At 34.4% G+C, this 16,077-nt stretch overlaps 2 protein-coding genes across 4 annotated transcripts; one reads left to right on the top strand and one right to left on the bottom strand.

The window, feature by feature from the left end:
• The first annotated feature begins 1,741 nt into the window (after positions 1 to 1,741).
• Positions 1,742 to 6,274, top strand: LOC115440126 (cyclin-dependent kinase 7). Its single transcript, XM_030164311.2, has 7 exons — positions 1,742 to 2,010; positions 2,167 to 2,335; positions 2,439 to 2,573; positions 3,672 to 3,837; positions 4,346 to 4,523; positions 5,132 to 5,304; positions 5,778 to 6,274. The coding sequence occupies exons 1-7, from the start codon at positions 1,957 to 1,959 to the stop codon at positions 5,917 to 5,919; spliced, it is 1,017 nt and encodes a 338-aa protein (XP_030020171.2). The 5' UTR covers positions 1,742 to 1,956; the 3' UTR covers positions 5,920 to 6,274.
• On the bottom strand, positions 6,261 to 16,016 carry LOC115440123 (tubulin polyglutamylase TTLL13). Of its 3 annotated transcripts, XM_030164302.2 has the most exons (20): positions 15,824 to 16,016; positions 15,600 to 15,745; positions 15,422 to 15,527; positions 15,111 to 15,294; positions 14,675 to 14,875; positions 14,409 to 14,501; positions 14,070 to 14,211; positions 13,211 to 13,326; positions 12,798 to 12,926; positions 12,198 to 12,351; positions 10,902 to 10,973; positions 10,600 to 10,766; positions 10,237 to 10,332; positions 9,675 to 9,801; positions 9,135 to 9,368; positions 8,494 to 8,634; positions 8,089 to 8,187; positions 7,724 to 7,802; positions 7,339 to 7,462; positions 6,261 to 6,640 (listed from the first exon to the last, which is right to left on the bottom strand). In XM_030164302.2, exons 2-20 carry the CDS (start codon positions 15,612 to 15,614, stop codon positions 6,589 to 6,591), a joined length of 2,331 nt encoding a protein of 776 aa, XP_030020162.2. In that variant the 5' UTR covers positions 15,615 to 15,745; positions 15,824 to 16,016; the 3' UTR covers positions 6,261 to 6,588. The 3 variants fall into 3 exon arrangements, with proteins under 3 accessions (XP_030020162.2, XP_030020163.2, XP_030020165.2); XM_030164303.2 differs by lacking the exon at positions 15,600 to 15,745 and having other exon boundaries at positions 15,824 to 15,974; XM_030164305.2 differs by lacking the exons at positions 6,261 to 6,640; positions 7,339 to 7,462; positions 7,724 to 7,802 and adding an exon at positions 7,820 to 7,901 and having other exon boundaries at positions 15,824 to 16,015.
• Between the last annotated feature and the right edge of the window lie 61 nt (positions 16,017 to 16,077).

Genomic DNA, 16,077 nt, shown 5'->3' on the forward strand with positions numbered 1-16,077 from the left:
AAAATTATAGTAATAAGACCTAGTAATACCTATGAGACATGAACACAAAATATCTATGGGCCTGCCTCTTCTATTTATCCTTTATACTAATAATATGTAGTTGATCATTTTCTTTATCAGGCAACCTACTTTTCATATCGGTTCAATAGATTCCTACTTCTGTACAAATGAATATTGTTCTTGTGTTATTTATCATACTTATCAGAACTGGTTTAAGAACTCACTGCCTATGTATTTCTTCTTTTTATTTCATGGACTGTTCGCATTCTAGTGGGCTGTTGATCGGAAGGTCATAGGTTCAATTTCCAGTGCGAGCTAACCCTTACGTAAATTTTGTTTAGGACAGCCAGTTGAAAGAAGATGAAGTATAAAACGAAATCATTAACATATAGCTACACATACCTACATCAAATTAATACTTAACTCGCAACCTTCGTGTCATGTTTCTTATGGGCGTGTTGTTTTGTGCCTCATTATTAGGTCGAGCAACCAAAAATATAATAGTTACAGTTGTTAGTTTTAATATTCGAAAAAACTCCATCTTTGTTGTCCAATAACTAGTAACTATAATAAATATGTCTATTTATGATAATGCCTATCACATGAAATTCAAACAGGTAAACTCTGCAAAAATAAATAGGTGCAATATGGTTACTCTATCAATCCCACCGGAGATAAAAATATCTATGTTAGTAAGTAGATTGCCTATCTATATGTGAACTGGTATTTCTATGTGTGTAGTAAGTAATAAAAATAATAATATGAGCCCTGTATTATATACTGTCACACTGCTGGGCACGGGCCTCTTCTACTACGGAGAGGGATTAGGCCTTAGTCCACCACGCTGGCCCAGTGCGGATAGGTAGACTTCACACACCCTCAAAATTCTTATAGAGAATATCTCAGGTATGCAGGTTTTCTAACGAAGATTTTCCTTCACCGTTAAAGCAAGCGATAAATTCACAAAAAATACACACATAATTATTTAGAAAAATTAGAGGTTGTCTTTGGGATTTGAATCTGAGAAGATTCGTTTAGGTAGTCCGTTCCACACCCAACTAGACTATCGCCTCTCAACATGTGTAGTAAGTATTATTACAGCAAATTTCGTTGTTTTAACCCAGCTATAGTCAACCTGCTTTTATTTCGATAATATATCGACAATTTAGTTATGTTGCATTGTCTCTGACCACAACGTAAATTCGTTGACCAACATAAATGTAAACTGCAAGATTTTATTCTTAAGGGTAGTAGCTATTAAATAGAATATACAACCACTACGTTAAGCTATTAGCATACAACTCGAGCGTATTTTCTTTAGCGTAATTTTTTACGTCAGGTCCGCCGCTTTTATAAGCTTAGTAGATCGCGGGTGAGTAGGTACCTATAGCTATTCTAACCCTTACATAATAATATTATTATTTCTCCCACTCAATCTCTCCCAAAAGAGCAATACAAACGAACTTTTGTTATACAAATGCATGACGATATTTCATATTATGGTGGACGACGATGGAGAACATCACTGACCATTGCTTATGAAATATGCGCATTAGCAACAACACCCAAAATTTAGGCACCTTAAAAAAACGTAGCTGATGTTAGATTTTTTAGCAAGTAGCTGTAATATTTTTCTATAAAACGCTGATAGACAAATTATAATGTAGATGTAGATAGATTTTTAAAACGAGTAATTTTTTTATTTCATGGTCAAAAATGATGGTTATTACCATGTCAAGGACAATTATAGTCACGTTAGTAACACTGGTAATACGGTTGTCAATTTTGAAAATTCAATCAGTTTTGTGAATTTAGTTTTGTCGTGGAATTTTAAGTTATGGGGTTTGCGCATAATATCTCACCAATTGTAAAATGAAGTGTTAACTCAATATGTATTTCAGTTAAGAAATCATTAGAAAACTTATATTTAGGGACACAGCCGAGGGAACCTATAAAATGGAAGAGCCTATTTTGCGATACGAGAAAATAGACTTTTTGGGAGAAGGACAGGTAAGGTTTAAAAAAATTATACTTTATAAGATCTATTAGTTGAACACTTTTTCCATCCATGCATTTATTCCGATATTGTTTTTATAATAATAACCTCAAATATTGTGAAGAATACTGTTCTTGAAAATGACATATTTATTTCAAAATATACTACAGTTTGCAACGGTATACAAAGCGAAAGATGTGAAGACAGATAAAATAGTGGCAGTGAAGAAGATCAAAATAGGTTCTCGCCTAGAGGCTCAGGATGGCATTAACAGAACAGCACTCAGGGAAATCAAACTGTTGCAAGAATTACAACACATTAACTTGATTGGACTATTAGGTATTCTTTATAGTATTTGTATAAATTTGTTTGTATGTTAATGCATTATTATTATTTTAATATTGTAACATTCTTATATTGAAAACATGTTTGTATATTTCAGATGTTTTTGGACAGAAATCAAATGTTTCATTGGTGTTTGACTTTATGGATACTGACTTGGAGATTATAATTAAGGACAACACTATTGTACTTACTCCTGCTAATGTTAAGGCTTACATGATTATGACATTAAAAGGTAATCTTTGTCAAATGTGTTCTGTGAAACCTAAGGTAAAATGTGCAAATTTTATTTTTTGTAAGTATGTTGCTAAACTAGAATGTACGTCACTATCAATGAAAACCAGCAAATAAATCAATAGATATTGTAGATATTGACTATAGATAGGATAATTAACAACAGCCTTACTTTTTAGGATATTAAGACATATAATATTCAGCATCTTTTGAATGCAGGGTAAATGTTTTGTAAAAAGATTGCTAAGGAATTAGGGTTAGTTATTAGATTTGCTTACGTCGCTAATATAAGGTAAAGGGTTTGGTTAGTAACTGAAAGGTAAAGTTGTTTGAGATTGGATGCCTTTGACGGTGGTGTTTGATATCAGATGACTGATAAACTGCTAATTCAGGCTCTACTGTGTAGTGTCGGTGGTCTTATTGAAGAAAAAATATTACCTGGTGGTATATGTTATATAACTGAGTTATGCCAAAATGTACCAACTAATGTTAAACAATATTTCGGTGGCCCCTACATATAGTATTGAATCTGCAAAATTGCATTTTGTAGATGCAATACTTTGCATAGGGACCTTTGATTTGTGGAGTTATTTGATACACCTGGATTTTTTTATGCATTAAAAAAAATTGTGTGGTTTGGTTCACACATACTTTTGAATGGTAAAGTATTACATTTGGATTAATTGTTAAAAATTAATAACTTATTTTTGGATAATTTGTATGTTGGTACATTTTGGTATAACTTGGTCCATGTATATGAGTCTGTATACATAGGTACTAAGTACAATTATTTTCATTTCTATAGCTCAACAGTGGGTAGAGACTTGTATTTGGGTAGTCACAGGACATTATGAAACTTACATCTAATGAAGCAAGTTCATGACTATTATTTTGTTTTATGGATAGTGATAGTACTATCCTGTAGACAAATAGCTGCATACTGTACTGTAGTTTTGTGTTACAGTCCTGTGTGGTCCTGCATAGTGCTCAGAGTTCATTATCCTAAAACAAGATGTTAAGTCTTATAATGTCTAATAAGTATGTATACAGGCTACATATCTATATGTAATTTTAGTTTACATTCTTTTTGTTGTTAAAGGCTTAGAATATTTACATCAGAACTGGATATTGCACAGAGATTTGAAACCAAACAATTTACTTATAAACAGAGAAGGTATTTTAAAGATTGGTGATTTTGGCTTGGCTAAAGCATTTGGTTCTCCCACAAGAATTAACACCCATCAAGTTGTCACAAGATGGTACAGGTGAGATAATATTATTATTTAATATTGTATACTAAAGGTCAAATAGAGTGAGTAAGGATAAAATTAGTAGTGTGTTATTGTAATAACACAATACCAATTTTATCCCTATAAAAATGGAATAAAATGATTCCAACATGTTACATACATTTATTTCAATTAAAAATAGGTATACATAGAATTTTATTCAAATTGAGTTTTACCCTCTAAAGGGCTTTTTCACAAGGTTTAAGTAAATTTTATTTCACAGTTATCGCATTAAACAGCTCATGTAAATCATACTCATATTTATTATCATTAATTTGGGAGCATAAATTTACCTTTGTATTTGGTTGGCTTATACACTTTTGTAGTAACATTTACTCAAACGTTGTGAATCAGGTCTTTTATATAGGGTAGTTATTTGACAGATACTAATAGTAGCATTCCATGAACAATCCCAATCATAATCTAAGACCAAATTATCATTGCTAACATTTTAAATGAATTGTATTGCATTATATTGTTTTAGGGCACCAGAGTTATTGTTTGGGGCGAGGCAGTATGGTACTGGAGTCGACATGTGGGCCGTGGGATGTATATTAGCAGAGTTATTGTTGAGGGTGCCGTTCCTGCCTGGTGAGACAGATCTGGATCAGTTATCACGAATATTCCAAGTGTTTGGCACTCCCACTGAAGAAAACTGGCCTGTAAGTATGCATTATCTCTATTCATATATTTTATTTCTGTATTATATGCTTGGACTAAGAATGCGTATCTAGCGTGCTTAATATTGTATAATATCTCCCTACAAATGACGCTTAAATTCATCGCTCGAATTGCGTTTTATTCTCAATAGTAGCTACTGCCAGCATGGAAGTACTCACAATTTTAACTAGATTTTGCTTGCGATTTCGCCCTCACAATTTTTTTCTCAGAGTGAAAGTTATTAAGGGTAAATAAATTTAGTCGATATTATGCGTATACCGCGCTACTTGGTCATTAGCGCAAATTAGATTGCCCATGTAATTCCAGTGTAAATGCACAGGGTCTAGTGTGTCTATATTCGAGAAATTTCGTACAGCTGTTTCTAGCGGTGTATTCTATTTCGATAACTAGTATAATAAATGTATTGATAGTGGATGCCCGAATTAGAGTAAACTAATTCTAACTACCGAATAGGGTAAATGACCAAGTGTGTTTGAGACGTATCTTATGGATAGTGTACGAGTATGTATGAGTACGAGTATGTATATTCTCGAAACATCTTTTTCACTGGGATCTGGGATCATTTGTTTTTAATTAATAAATGTTCCAGGGTATGAAAAGTCTTACGGATTATGTGCAGTTCAAACAGTTTCCCGCGCAACAGTTGCGGCACATATTTAGTGCTGCATCTGACGACCTTATTATATTGCTCGAGAGTCTATTATCCCTGTACCCGCCGAAACGTTGCGACTGCACACAGGCTCTGCAAATGACGTACTTCAGGTAAGTTTATTTATTTATTTGTTTTAGGAAGATTAGCAGACTAATAAACTCCATAATAGTTAAACACAAAATATACTCCACGCTAGTTACAAATCCTCACAAATAAAATCATGGGTCATGATAAGTTCTTGTTACTTTCCTTTGAAATAATTTAACAATTACAGTCTTCTCACAAATATCAGCCGTCTAATGCGTGGTTTTCCATGCAGAACTTGCGCACAATTACTCCTTTATGTTTATTTCGATGGCGAATCCCGGGTCGAGCAGTGATATTTTTGTTTTTCTGCTCACTGTCAGCCCCGAATCTGATATTTGTGTGCTTATGACATCATGGACGAAACAAACTGCTGAAAGTAGATGCCCTATTTGCATCTCTGCCTACCCCTTCGGGTATAAAAGTGTGATGTGTGTATATATTAGATTTTAGAAGCTCACCACGCAAGTTTCTTTATTGATTGAAATCTTATTTACAGTAACAAGCCGGCACCTACAGTGGGCTCAAAGCTGCCTATGCCCTCGAATATTACTAAAATGGAGGCAGAAAAACCATCTCTAAAGAGAAAACTTTTAGACAATATTGATGGAGGCTCACTAGCAAAACGTTTACAATTCTGATAAGATAATCACCCGATTGAAAAATGAATACTGCCACAATTTAGTACAATGATGACTGATGACTGAAGTGCAATTTGACAATCGCTAGATATGTATTTGTGAAAATGTGATTCCAGAGACGACCCAGCTTATATTTTAGTTTTATCCATTGAAAATATTTTTATCAAGAAATCGTTAACTCTTAATATGAATTGACAGTGATTGTAATACGAAAATATTTTATTATTGTGAATTAGAGTGAAGCAGGGCTTTGTTCAGTTTGACAGTCTACTATTATAAACATTAAAAATTAGTCGTAATTAATAGATATAAACTGAATTTTGTATAAGAGAAAATATAGATTTGATATAAACAATATTTTTATTTTATTGGACATGCATATGACAGTATATTAAAATCGCAGTACATTTTATAATTATCATGAACAAGTTTCTAGTTTCCTCATTGTGTGCACTAAAATTTACAGAACACTTCGACATGATAATATAATTCGAATATAAATAGCTTTATTAAAAACAAATTATATATAAAAATATGCCTTATGAGTAATTAATAAGCACCATAATTGCATTTAACTGCTTTAAATATTTTTACGAGATTTGGCATTAATTGTTTGGTACACATAAAATTCGTGTACAGTGCAAGTTAATGATGATTCAATAATCATCATTAGCTTGAAAGCAAATCCGTGTATTTGGTCAGAGGAATTGGCGTGGCAGTCCTGTAACAATAAAAGTAATTATAGGACAGAGATTTTACATATATCAGCCTTGACAGGGTTATTTTGACTTGGGTTACTAATTAAAACCTTATAGGTACCAGGTTTACCTCTGCTAAGGTGGTGGCAAAAATCATTAATGAATAACGGGTATTTTCACCAAAAATCGCAGTTAAAGTTATATGACCTTTTTATTACTTTGTAGTTTAGTGCGAATATGATTTATGCGGGAATATATTTGACTGCAAGTGTGATTTTACATCTACGGTCAGAGTAGCATATTCGTAAAGTATCATTTATGGTTTAATTCAGTAACTCAATGTCAAAACGACCTTACATATTATAATCTGTTCATATTTTCAGAGCGTTTTATTAAACAATTAAAGTAAAAGCTGCAAAAAAGTTGTACCCTAGTCAACTTGGCATATTATACTGGGTACATGCCACTAGGTAAGTAAAATACATTGTATACTCTGTGGTTGCTATACGGGGAAGCAAAGGAGCCAACCACATGAAGCCTGGCGCGGCAACTTATCAGCCATTTTTTTTAACTCACAACCCCGTGCACACAGTAATCATGAACCTACCAACACTCAAATTGCAAATCGGGGACTATTTGCTTCAGTTCTGAGCCTCTTACAAATTTCCTAAACATTACGTATTGTGTATAAAAATCTATATAATGTAAATTTGTTACTCACGAATTCATTTTCCGTATGGTGTAGGCCATGCGGACGAGATGCGTTTTAGTAGTGCGATCGCGTATCTCCATGACAACCACAGGACGCGCGGAGATTACTGCGTCGCTGCACTTCACTTGGAACTCTAATCAACAAATATAGTCAAGAGGCCATATTCCGTCTATTGAGGCATATTCGTCTTTTTACAATTACGGGCCTTATAATTATCGAAGTACAGTTTTACAGCCGTATAGGTAAAAGAGTAAAAAAATCCTATTCAGGTATTAAAGCTCTTTTTTAATTAGAACGCCCATAATTGCCAAAAGGACGGATTGGCCTCGTAGACGGAATTTCTTTATATAAATAAAAATGTTTTTGTTAAAACTTATAAAGCAAAATTTCTTACCATCATCCAAATGGTCTCCATCATTGTTAATTTTCCGGCTACGTTTAGTTTTTAATATGTGCTTCTTTATTATGGCGGTCTGTACACAAAATTTTATTTGTCCCTTCTTTAAGTTCTTACATCTAATTTTTTTGTATTAAAAAGTTTAGCTTTCATGTTGGTCATATGTTCACACTTTCTGTAGTCGAACACAATATTTTGTCAATCCAGTTTTAAGTTTACCTAACGAATATGATATGTTCAATGTTCAAAGAGCCAATTCATAACTAAAATCACATTAATGATGAAAACATTGTGTTAGCCAAAGAAAGATGTATATAAGACATTGAAATGGCCTGAGAACATTGACATTTCGTTACAAGTACCTTGGGAGAGTTCGATACAACGGAGAGACGTCCGTATACACCGTATTTGCGTTCATCCTCGGGTCTGAGGGTACCCATTTTTTTCATGACTAGATATATCTGTAACAAAATCGAAGATGAAGAGAAAATACTATGCAGTGCAGAATCCAAAAGATACCAAGATTCCCGCGGCAGAAAACATTTAGTGCCAACGAGAAACCATGCTCTATTGCCATTCAGCATGTAATTTTTTTTGATGAATAAATCTCAAATTTGTTATACGAGAAAATCACAACGAAATTGTACGAATTAGGAATGTACCCTGACCTCCATTCACAATACCTAAGTATGACGCCACAAGACTAAATTTGGAATTGAAATCGACGAATTTCTTTCCATTACAATAACGGTGATATCATCTGTGACCTGTTCAAGCATTCCGTAACTCCGTATAAGGAAGTCCCGCTGCGCCAAAAGATTAACACGTTCACGTTCTTCTTTCTCTACTATCGGATCCGGTTCGAAAGAACACAACACATACGTCGGCTTGTTCTCTTTTTCTTGCACCTGCAAGAAACATTGAGTAAATAGAAAGAAAAAAAAGTTAATTAATTATTGTTGCAGTACACATAATATAACTAGAGAGAGAGAAAATGCATTTTAATGAAGAAAAATAATACGCAAGACGTAAGACTAAGACCGTGTCACACGAGGGCATAGCAAGAGGGGGGTTGCAAGGATGGCCCCCTCCTTAAAAACGTCTTGGCTCAACCTAAAAAAGTCTTCCACTTACAGGAACCTCTTGTTCTGCTTCAGGCAGTTGCCCCCCTAGAGAAACTCCGTAGCTACGTTTAACGCCAACCATGTCACTTCAAAAGGAAATGTTGATGCGAAAAATTATGACTACCTAAATACTACACTATCTAGCGAATGCTAGAATTATGCCAGCCCACATAATTGCTGCTACGATTAATTATAGACATATAGAATGCTGATATAAGGTACTAAAATACATATATCTACCCTAAATTACCAAAATAATGCCTAATAACAAAACAGTTTCTTACAGTTTGTAGAGCAAGAGACGGCTTCGCTGTGAGCTTCTTGTCTTTATCATCTTTGTCCTTTTCTTTGCGTACAACTTTTTCTTTAGGTTTCGGCTTCGTTTTATCCACGATAGATACAGCGGTGGCGGTAGACACTGTCGCTGTACTGGAATCTTCGGCCAATTTCTTTTCGCCTTCCTTAACAGGTTTGGGTTGCGACGGCTTCTTTAAAGCTTCCGCCTTTGCTTTTGTTTGCTAATAATAACATTAATTTAATTACACTAATTGATTAATTATTTCACTCGTTGAAATAACATCATCATCATTTCAGCCGGGAATAGTCCACTGCTGGACATAGGTCTCCCCCATTGAGCGCCATAGGGACCTGTACCGGGCCGCCCTCATTCATCCGATTCCGGCTTGGAATAACATAAAAATTAGTAATTTGGATATTAGTAAAGGTTTCAAAACCTCTTTTAGCTCAGTTTTTTAACAGATGCCTGCTGAGTTTAACTACCTTACATAACGGATATAAGAACTTTAGTAGCTGAACAAACAAACCTGGAATTCTTCCCGTTGTATGCGAGTGCAGTCCCCGCGAGCTCGAGACGACGCCGTGCCCGTGTAAAGAGATCCCGAAGGCTGCTGGAACAACGATGCATACTGCTCTCCAACGGGATATACTCGCCTGGAATCAGTGCTGGATTTATATTTTTTATTAGTGTAGGCCACTTTATTTCCGCCGCTCTATGTAGGAAGGTTTATGTATGTATGTAAGTTTCTAAAATACTTAATAATTTTGTTTGTATTATGGAAGGCATTAAAGTTAAATAAACGAATGATTTATTAAATCGAGTGAGCGTTCTCTGAAATCTGCCGCCTCTAAGAGGCTGCCGCCAATAGGCCGCAGCCTATACGGCCTATTTACAAATCAAGGACTGCCTGGAATATGTATTATGTTGCTGGGAATAGATTATAGAGTTTTCTAAACTAAGCGGACGAATTGTGGGGCAGTAAATTTTTATTAGATAATGAAAATTAAGCGCTCGCTTAAACCCCGAAAATATCTATTCATAAAGAGTAAACTTGGTATGGGAAAAGGGGGAATATGTCGAGCACTTGCCTAAAATTTCCCAGATGCGTTTCCTCCCATTGAATTTGCGTTTGCCATGGACTTTTCTCCGGCTCTTTGTCTTCAGTTGGTGTAAATTCCGAAAATCTAAAAATGAAAACTAGTTATTTTTATTATTATAAGGGATTTTGCTTTAATCTCCCAATATCATAAATTGAAAGGGTAGTAAAATACGATATTATTTTAAACTAAAGAGAGGTAACAAATACAGAATGTAGGTATTTTTGTAGGTTGGTAACATTTATTTATCAAATACACTTTTCTTATATTGTTCCCTTTAAAAAACACTAAGTACGACACTGGTTTCAAAATGATACGACTTCACACGAAAATGTTTTTTCAGTTACCACTAACTTATTAGTCTGCAGTAGCCTGTCTCTAATCCTCTTTCTATCCTCTTCTAACACACGTTTCTTGTCACACTGCCAGATGTTAAGCATTGTGAAAGTATCCGTTAGTAAATTTTCCTTCACCTCACGATCCAACTGAGTGTCCGTGTGAAAACTAGGTGAATGGTTCACCTGGAGATATATTAAAAATAATTAATTTAAGTATATTAAGTACTTACTATATTGTATTTTTGATCTTTAAATGAATCGTAGGTAGGTCGATATTTAATCTATGGTAATGTATAGCCAAGTAACACTACAACTTACCTCTAAGATGTAAGGATGCAATTTATGGTCCAAAAGTATGTCAAAGCCCAGAATTTCAAAACACGCGTGAACCTGAAATACAAAAATATAAATAGCTTTTCGGCGTCTATATCTTCCAATTTTATAGGCAAAGGCCGCCATGAGTAAAAATGACGTTGCGGTTGTAACGACAACGTTAGAGATGTAATTACTTTCAAGTACCAAAATCAGGAAGCAACGAAGCAAGATCAAAATATTTAGGCGAGAAAAGTTTTGCATAACTTTTTTGGTCTTAGCTCTGGCTAGTTAAGTAAAGTCAAGCTATACACATAAAAGTATGAAGAGCGATGCCGTGGGCAATGGCTCGTAAGTGCCACGCCTTACGAAGGCTCTGAATTTAAGTAATATAGGTAGTTACGTGAATTGAGGAAGTACCAATTTCAATGATTCCGAACTCAAAAACTCTATCAAGTTAAGCTCTATAAAACCATAAAATGATCACAAATCGGCGTAAGCGTTTACGTATTTATTTAATGAGGTGATCTATATCATATTGTTCTTGTTTCTACGCTTTTTTGATTGATTCTGCATAAATGAGTAATGAACTAATGAATACTATGTAATTAAAATGACGTTTCCAAAACTATAATACATCATTAATGAATTAAAATAGGCTTAATTAAATAATGTGAGATTATTAAGAACTAAATAGTTTAATCTAGCCTAAGTATATTTCTGGTTTGTTTATCTATGTGCTCTCTAATGTATGAAGAGACGTGAGATAGGCAAAGCCTGACCATAGAACCGAAACGTCAATGCTAAACGCGTAGAATTGTATTAATATTAGTAAAACTAACAACTAGGGCTGGCCCATTCCTAGAGCAAAAAGAGCGGCCGTCCCTGGAGCCAAGGCTCATGGCTGCCATACATGCTACGGTCCATCGGAAAGGTCCACCGGTGCAGGTATGCTTGCGCCGATAGACCGCAATGTGTGTGGGAATAGACCCGTGCAGATTTTTGAGCCTGTGCAGGCGACCGGCGCAGGATCGAAAATAAATTCTTTCAATTGATACCTGCGCAGGTATACCTGCACAGATGACCTCTCCGGTAGACCGTAGCGTGTATGGCTTACATCAGGTGCCCGTAGCACCTTAATGTCAGTAGGGCGGAGCGTGCGGGGGCCGTGCCCTGGGCACCATATAGCTAAAGCCGGCCCTGGTAGTAGCTAGTAAATACCGTATTAAAATCGTATATACTTCTTTACACTCGTACTATAACGATGCTACAACAAATATATAATGAAGTAAATAATAAAACCATGTCATGCGAGGGGAAACACGCGTGATAGCTATGCTTGAGTATCGGCCAGGCGGATATGATAGTCTTCACTATGACTTGATCTATCGAGTGCCACAGCCGGTCCAGATCAACTCCTTGAGACAGCAGGATTTTGTTCAAAGTCGATATCTTGCTGACCAACGAAAAGTTACTGTTTAGCTAAACTGATAGACTTGTGCCAGAATACAGTGGTGGTAACGCCTATAACATCTGCGTCGAATTTCTAAAATTTTAATAATCAATAGGCTGATATAAATAGTTTGTAGTCGGTTGAAACTTGTGAGATGGATTAAACATAGTTTGTGCTGGTGTTAGTATATATTTTATATCCACTCGGATAGCGACCACTGCATACATGGTGTTAAATACCCATCATAGTGGCCCACGTAAGTGTGCTGCGTTCTGGGATCAGCCTGTGTATATTCGGTTCCAACAGGCCGGCATAAGTGTGTCGTCTGCCAAGGGGTAATCATCTCTAATCAGTCGACATAACATTGGACCCCACTCCACTTACCATCAGGTGCAGTGGGGTCACTTTGCCGTGCTTTTATAAAAAAAAATCTATTTAATAAACCTTACCGCTTACTTCCAGCCTCAGAATCATACACGTAAGTCCTGCTGTGCTTGTTCAACGCGTAATTTGTTAAATGCATAAAAACATTGGTGGTATTGTTGACGTTCGGATCGGCATATCTGCTCGTCGCGAACCTGAAATTTTTTTTATCGTATGTTTAAACGCGAAAGTATCCATTTTACTTTCATGGATAGAAAAGTATTAAATTGCTTGTGCTTTAATAATTTCTTATGAAACTGTACCTATATTAAGTTCAATATTTTTTTGAATTTCATAACAGTGGTTTTCGGGGTCGTTTTTTATATAAGTACTTATTATGTCACAGTGTTTTACGTGGGCAAAGCCGCGTGGAAAATGTATTTAGTATTTTAATCCATATTATACCTAAGTGTATAGGTATTTTAATGAAACGATTTACCTCACAAGCCCTTCATTGTACACAAATATTCTTAGCGGATCACACGAAGTTATAAGAGTGTACACTCTTATGTCGAATTTGTAACCGTCCACCAAGTAGGGTTTGGAGAGATATACCTGAATTAATAATTGACTTTCAAAAATCGTCCGTTACGTTATACGTCCCTTTTTCAATAAATGATCCCAATCTTAATCTTTACTCCGATTCCGCGAATGAACCAATTAAAATAACTCATTCATAATCGTGTCAAAAAAGCTCTGTTCTGATTGGTCGATTTTTATATAGATAAAAAATTTATGGGATCGTTTATTGAAAGTGTCAAAATGATTTATTTACTGCAATAAGATACATCAACAGCAAGTTACATATTATAATATTCAATTCAATAAAACAATAAGGTACAGCATCTGATATGTGTGCTATTAATAGGTGTACAACGCATTTACCATGGACAACATATTTATTTAAAAACATAATATTGTGGAGGTAGAAGATAATATGAAGTACTTAAAATATGAAATCATTAAGTAAAGATTATATTATAATAAATAATTTGTTAAAATAACGCTATAGTAAACAGTATCAAATAAAAGATTCTAGGGATCAATTTAGATAGCTCTTGTAAGATTTAACAGTTGCAGAACAGTGAGGTACTCAAGTTTTTAAACGCAAGATAACACATCAATTAAAAACCATCAAAAATCATAGAAATATCATATTAAATGAAACTTGATGTAACACGCATAAGATTTTCACCAATAAACAATATGAAATAAATAATTATGAAAAAAATAAAAAAGGACTTATTTCCATACAGTGATTTAGCATAAGGTGCAATAATAATATAGAAATAACATACCTGACATATAAGTTTATCAGTGGGCTTAATGTCTTTCAGTGATTTAGTCAAATAAATACCGCGACCCTGACTTCCGCACTCCGGCTTTATTATAAAAGTTTTATTTTTACGAGACTTGCTGTAATTTAGTGCTTCCCCAAAACTGAAAAACAATTACTTAACTAACACTGACAATACTAAAGTAATAAGGGACTCTACTTTAGGGAGCTCAGAACAATGCAAACCTTTTTTGTCTCATTGAATATTATATTGCATGCCACAGATATTTATTTTTCTATAGCCCATACCATATTAAATTTAAATAAGCATAATAGATGAAACAGGAAATTTTGTTCTTACTCAGCTGGCAGGCACCAAGTTTTCGGAAAGAAGTTATATTCCTTAGGGTAAATTTTTTGCATTCTATTCAAATTTCGAGCCAATAGATCCTTCCTGAAATATTAAGAAAATATTATTAAATTTAATTACAACAAATTTATAAATATAATTGAAATAAACCCATATTTAGAAACTCCATTTTCTTGTTATGTAACTATAACTTTTTAAACCCAAACAGTTTTCTATAACCTTGGTTGCTTTCATCAGAATGGTAATATTATACATACCTGCAGATTTCCAGCATGCCTGGAAAGTGATTGATGCGTTGGAATCTCTTCATTTCCTTGGCCCTCTCCACTGACACACTCATGTCCGTCCAGTAAAAGTTCCATGCCTCCTCCTCGGAAACCTCCTTCATGCCAAAAGCACTGGCCACTTTCCTTATAGACTCATATCGACAGTTTGTAAGGCATATTGTGATTTGGGATCTCAAAAAATATTCACACTAATTAGGTATGATCATTTTTAATATAATTCTATGGCAGTTAGGTATAAAATTATACAGGACTCCTTGATTTAAGTTGAGAGTATATAAACTAGAAGTATTAATTGCATTTGTTAAATATTGTTAATGATTTCCTTAAATATAAATCTAAACTACTAATATAATAAGAATAAGAAACATAATATGGAAGTTTGAAAAAAATAATAAACAATGTTTACCTTTTCCTCTTTTTTTTCTTGCGTGTCGCTTCCATAGGAATAATGGGAGCAGTGCGTGAAGTAGGTTGGGACGTATCATCTTCTCCATAAAGCTTGGAGTCATAGTTGTGCATTAGCATAGAAGCAATGTTTTCTGCCTGCTCTTTTTCCTCTTTTGCCTGCTGTTCAGCAAGAGCCCTCTCATCTGAAAATTAATAAATAAGAACTCACAATTACCAATAATTATGATTAATATTTGATTATAACTCACAATTAAAAATACTCAATAATAGCACTTTTGTATGAATTTTAAGAATATTTAAAATTCTTACCCTGCGCTTTTTCGTATTTTCTTTTATTTAACGCGGGAAAAGCTGGTTTGGGACTATGAAAGGACTGTTGATCCTCATCACGCAAGAAAGTGTCTTGTAGCTCTACCTAAACCATAAGTAACCATGTAACATTACCCAAAAAACTCCCAATGTAATATATATGTTGGAAAAAACATACCTCCATATTCTGCATGAATTATAAGCTAAAGATGATCCAAACTATCTAAACTGTTCTTTTAGGCATCTTACGGTATGCAATAACAACAATCAGTAATATTAAAAAGTCACCTAACAACGGAGACCTACGACAATGGTAATCTAGCGCTGAAAAATAATATTTTATCTTACAATAAAATGAATAAATTAAAACACCATTTACTAACAAATACCACACATACATACCAAACTTTATTATGGTGCAATATCATTAAAATTTTGTGAGAGACATTATTGAAAACTGTTTTTTGTTTTTGTTTCATGTCAGCCTCCAAGTCAAAATAATTTCCGCTACAAAGCTTTTCCGGATATCCGGAAAAAATTGTTAACGTCATAGATTATATATTCTTTCTTGTTTCGGATATTCTTTCGATTGCAGGAATTTGTATTAATGTTGCCAAATAGTAACTCTTTATAAACCTCCAAGATTATCATATTTA

This window comes from Manduca sexta, chromosome 8, assembly GCF_014839805.1.
Source record: "Manduca sexta isolate Smith_Timp_Sample1 chromosome 8, JHU_Msex_v1.0, whole genome shotgun sequence".
Classification (NCBI taxonomy): domain Eukaryota; kingdom Metazoa; phylum Arthropoda; class Insecta; order Lepidoptera; family Sphingidae; genus Manduca; species Manduca sexta.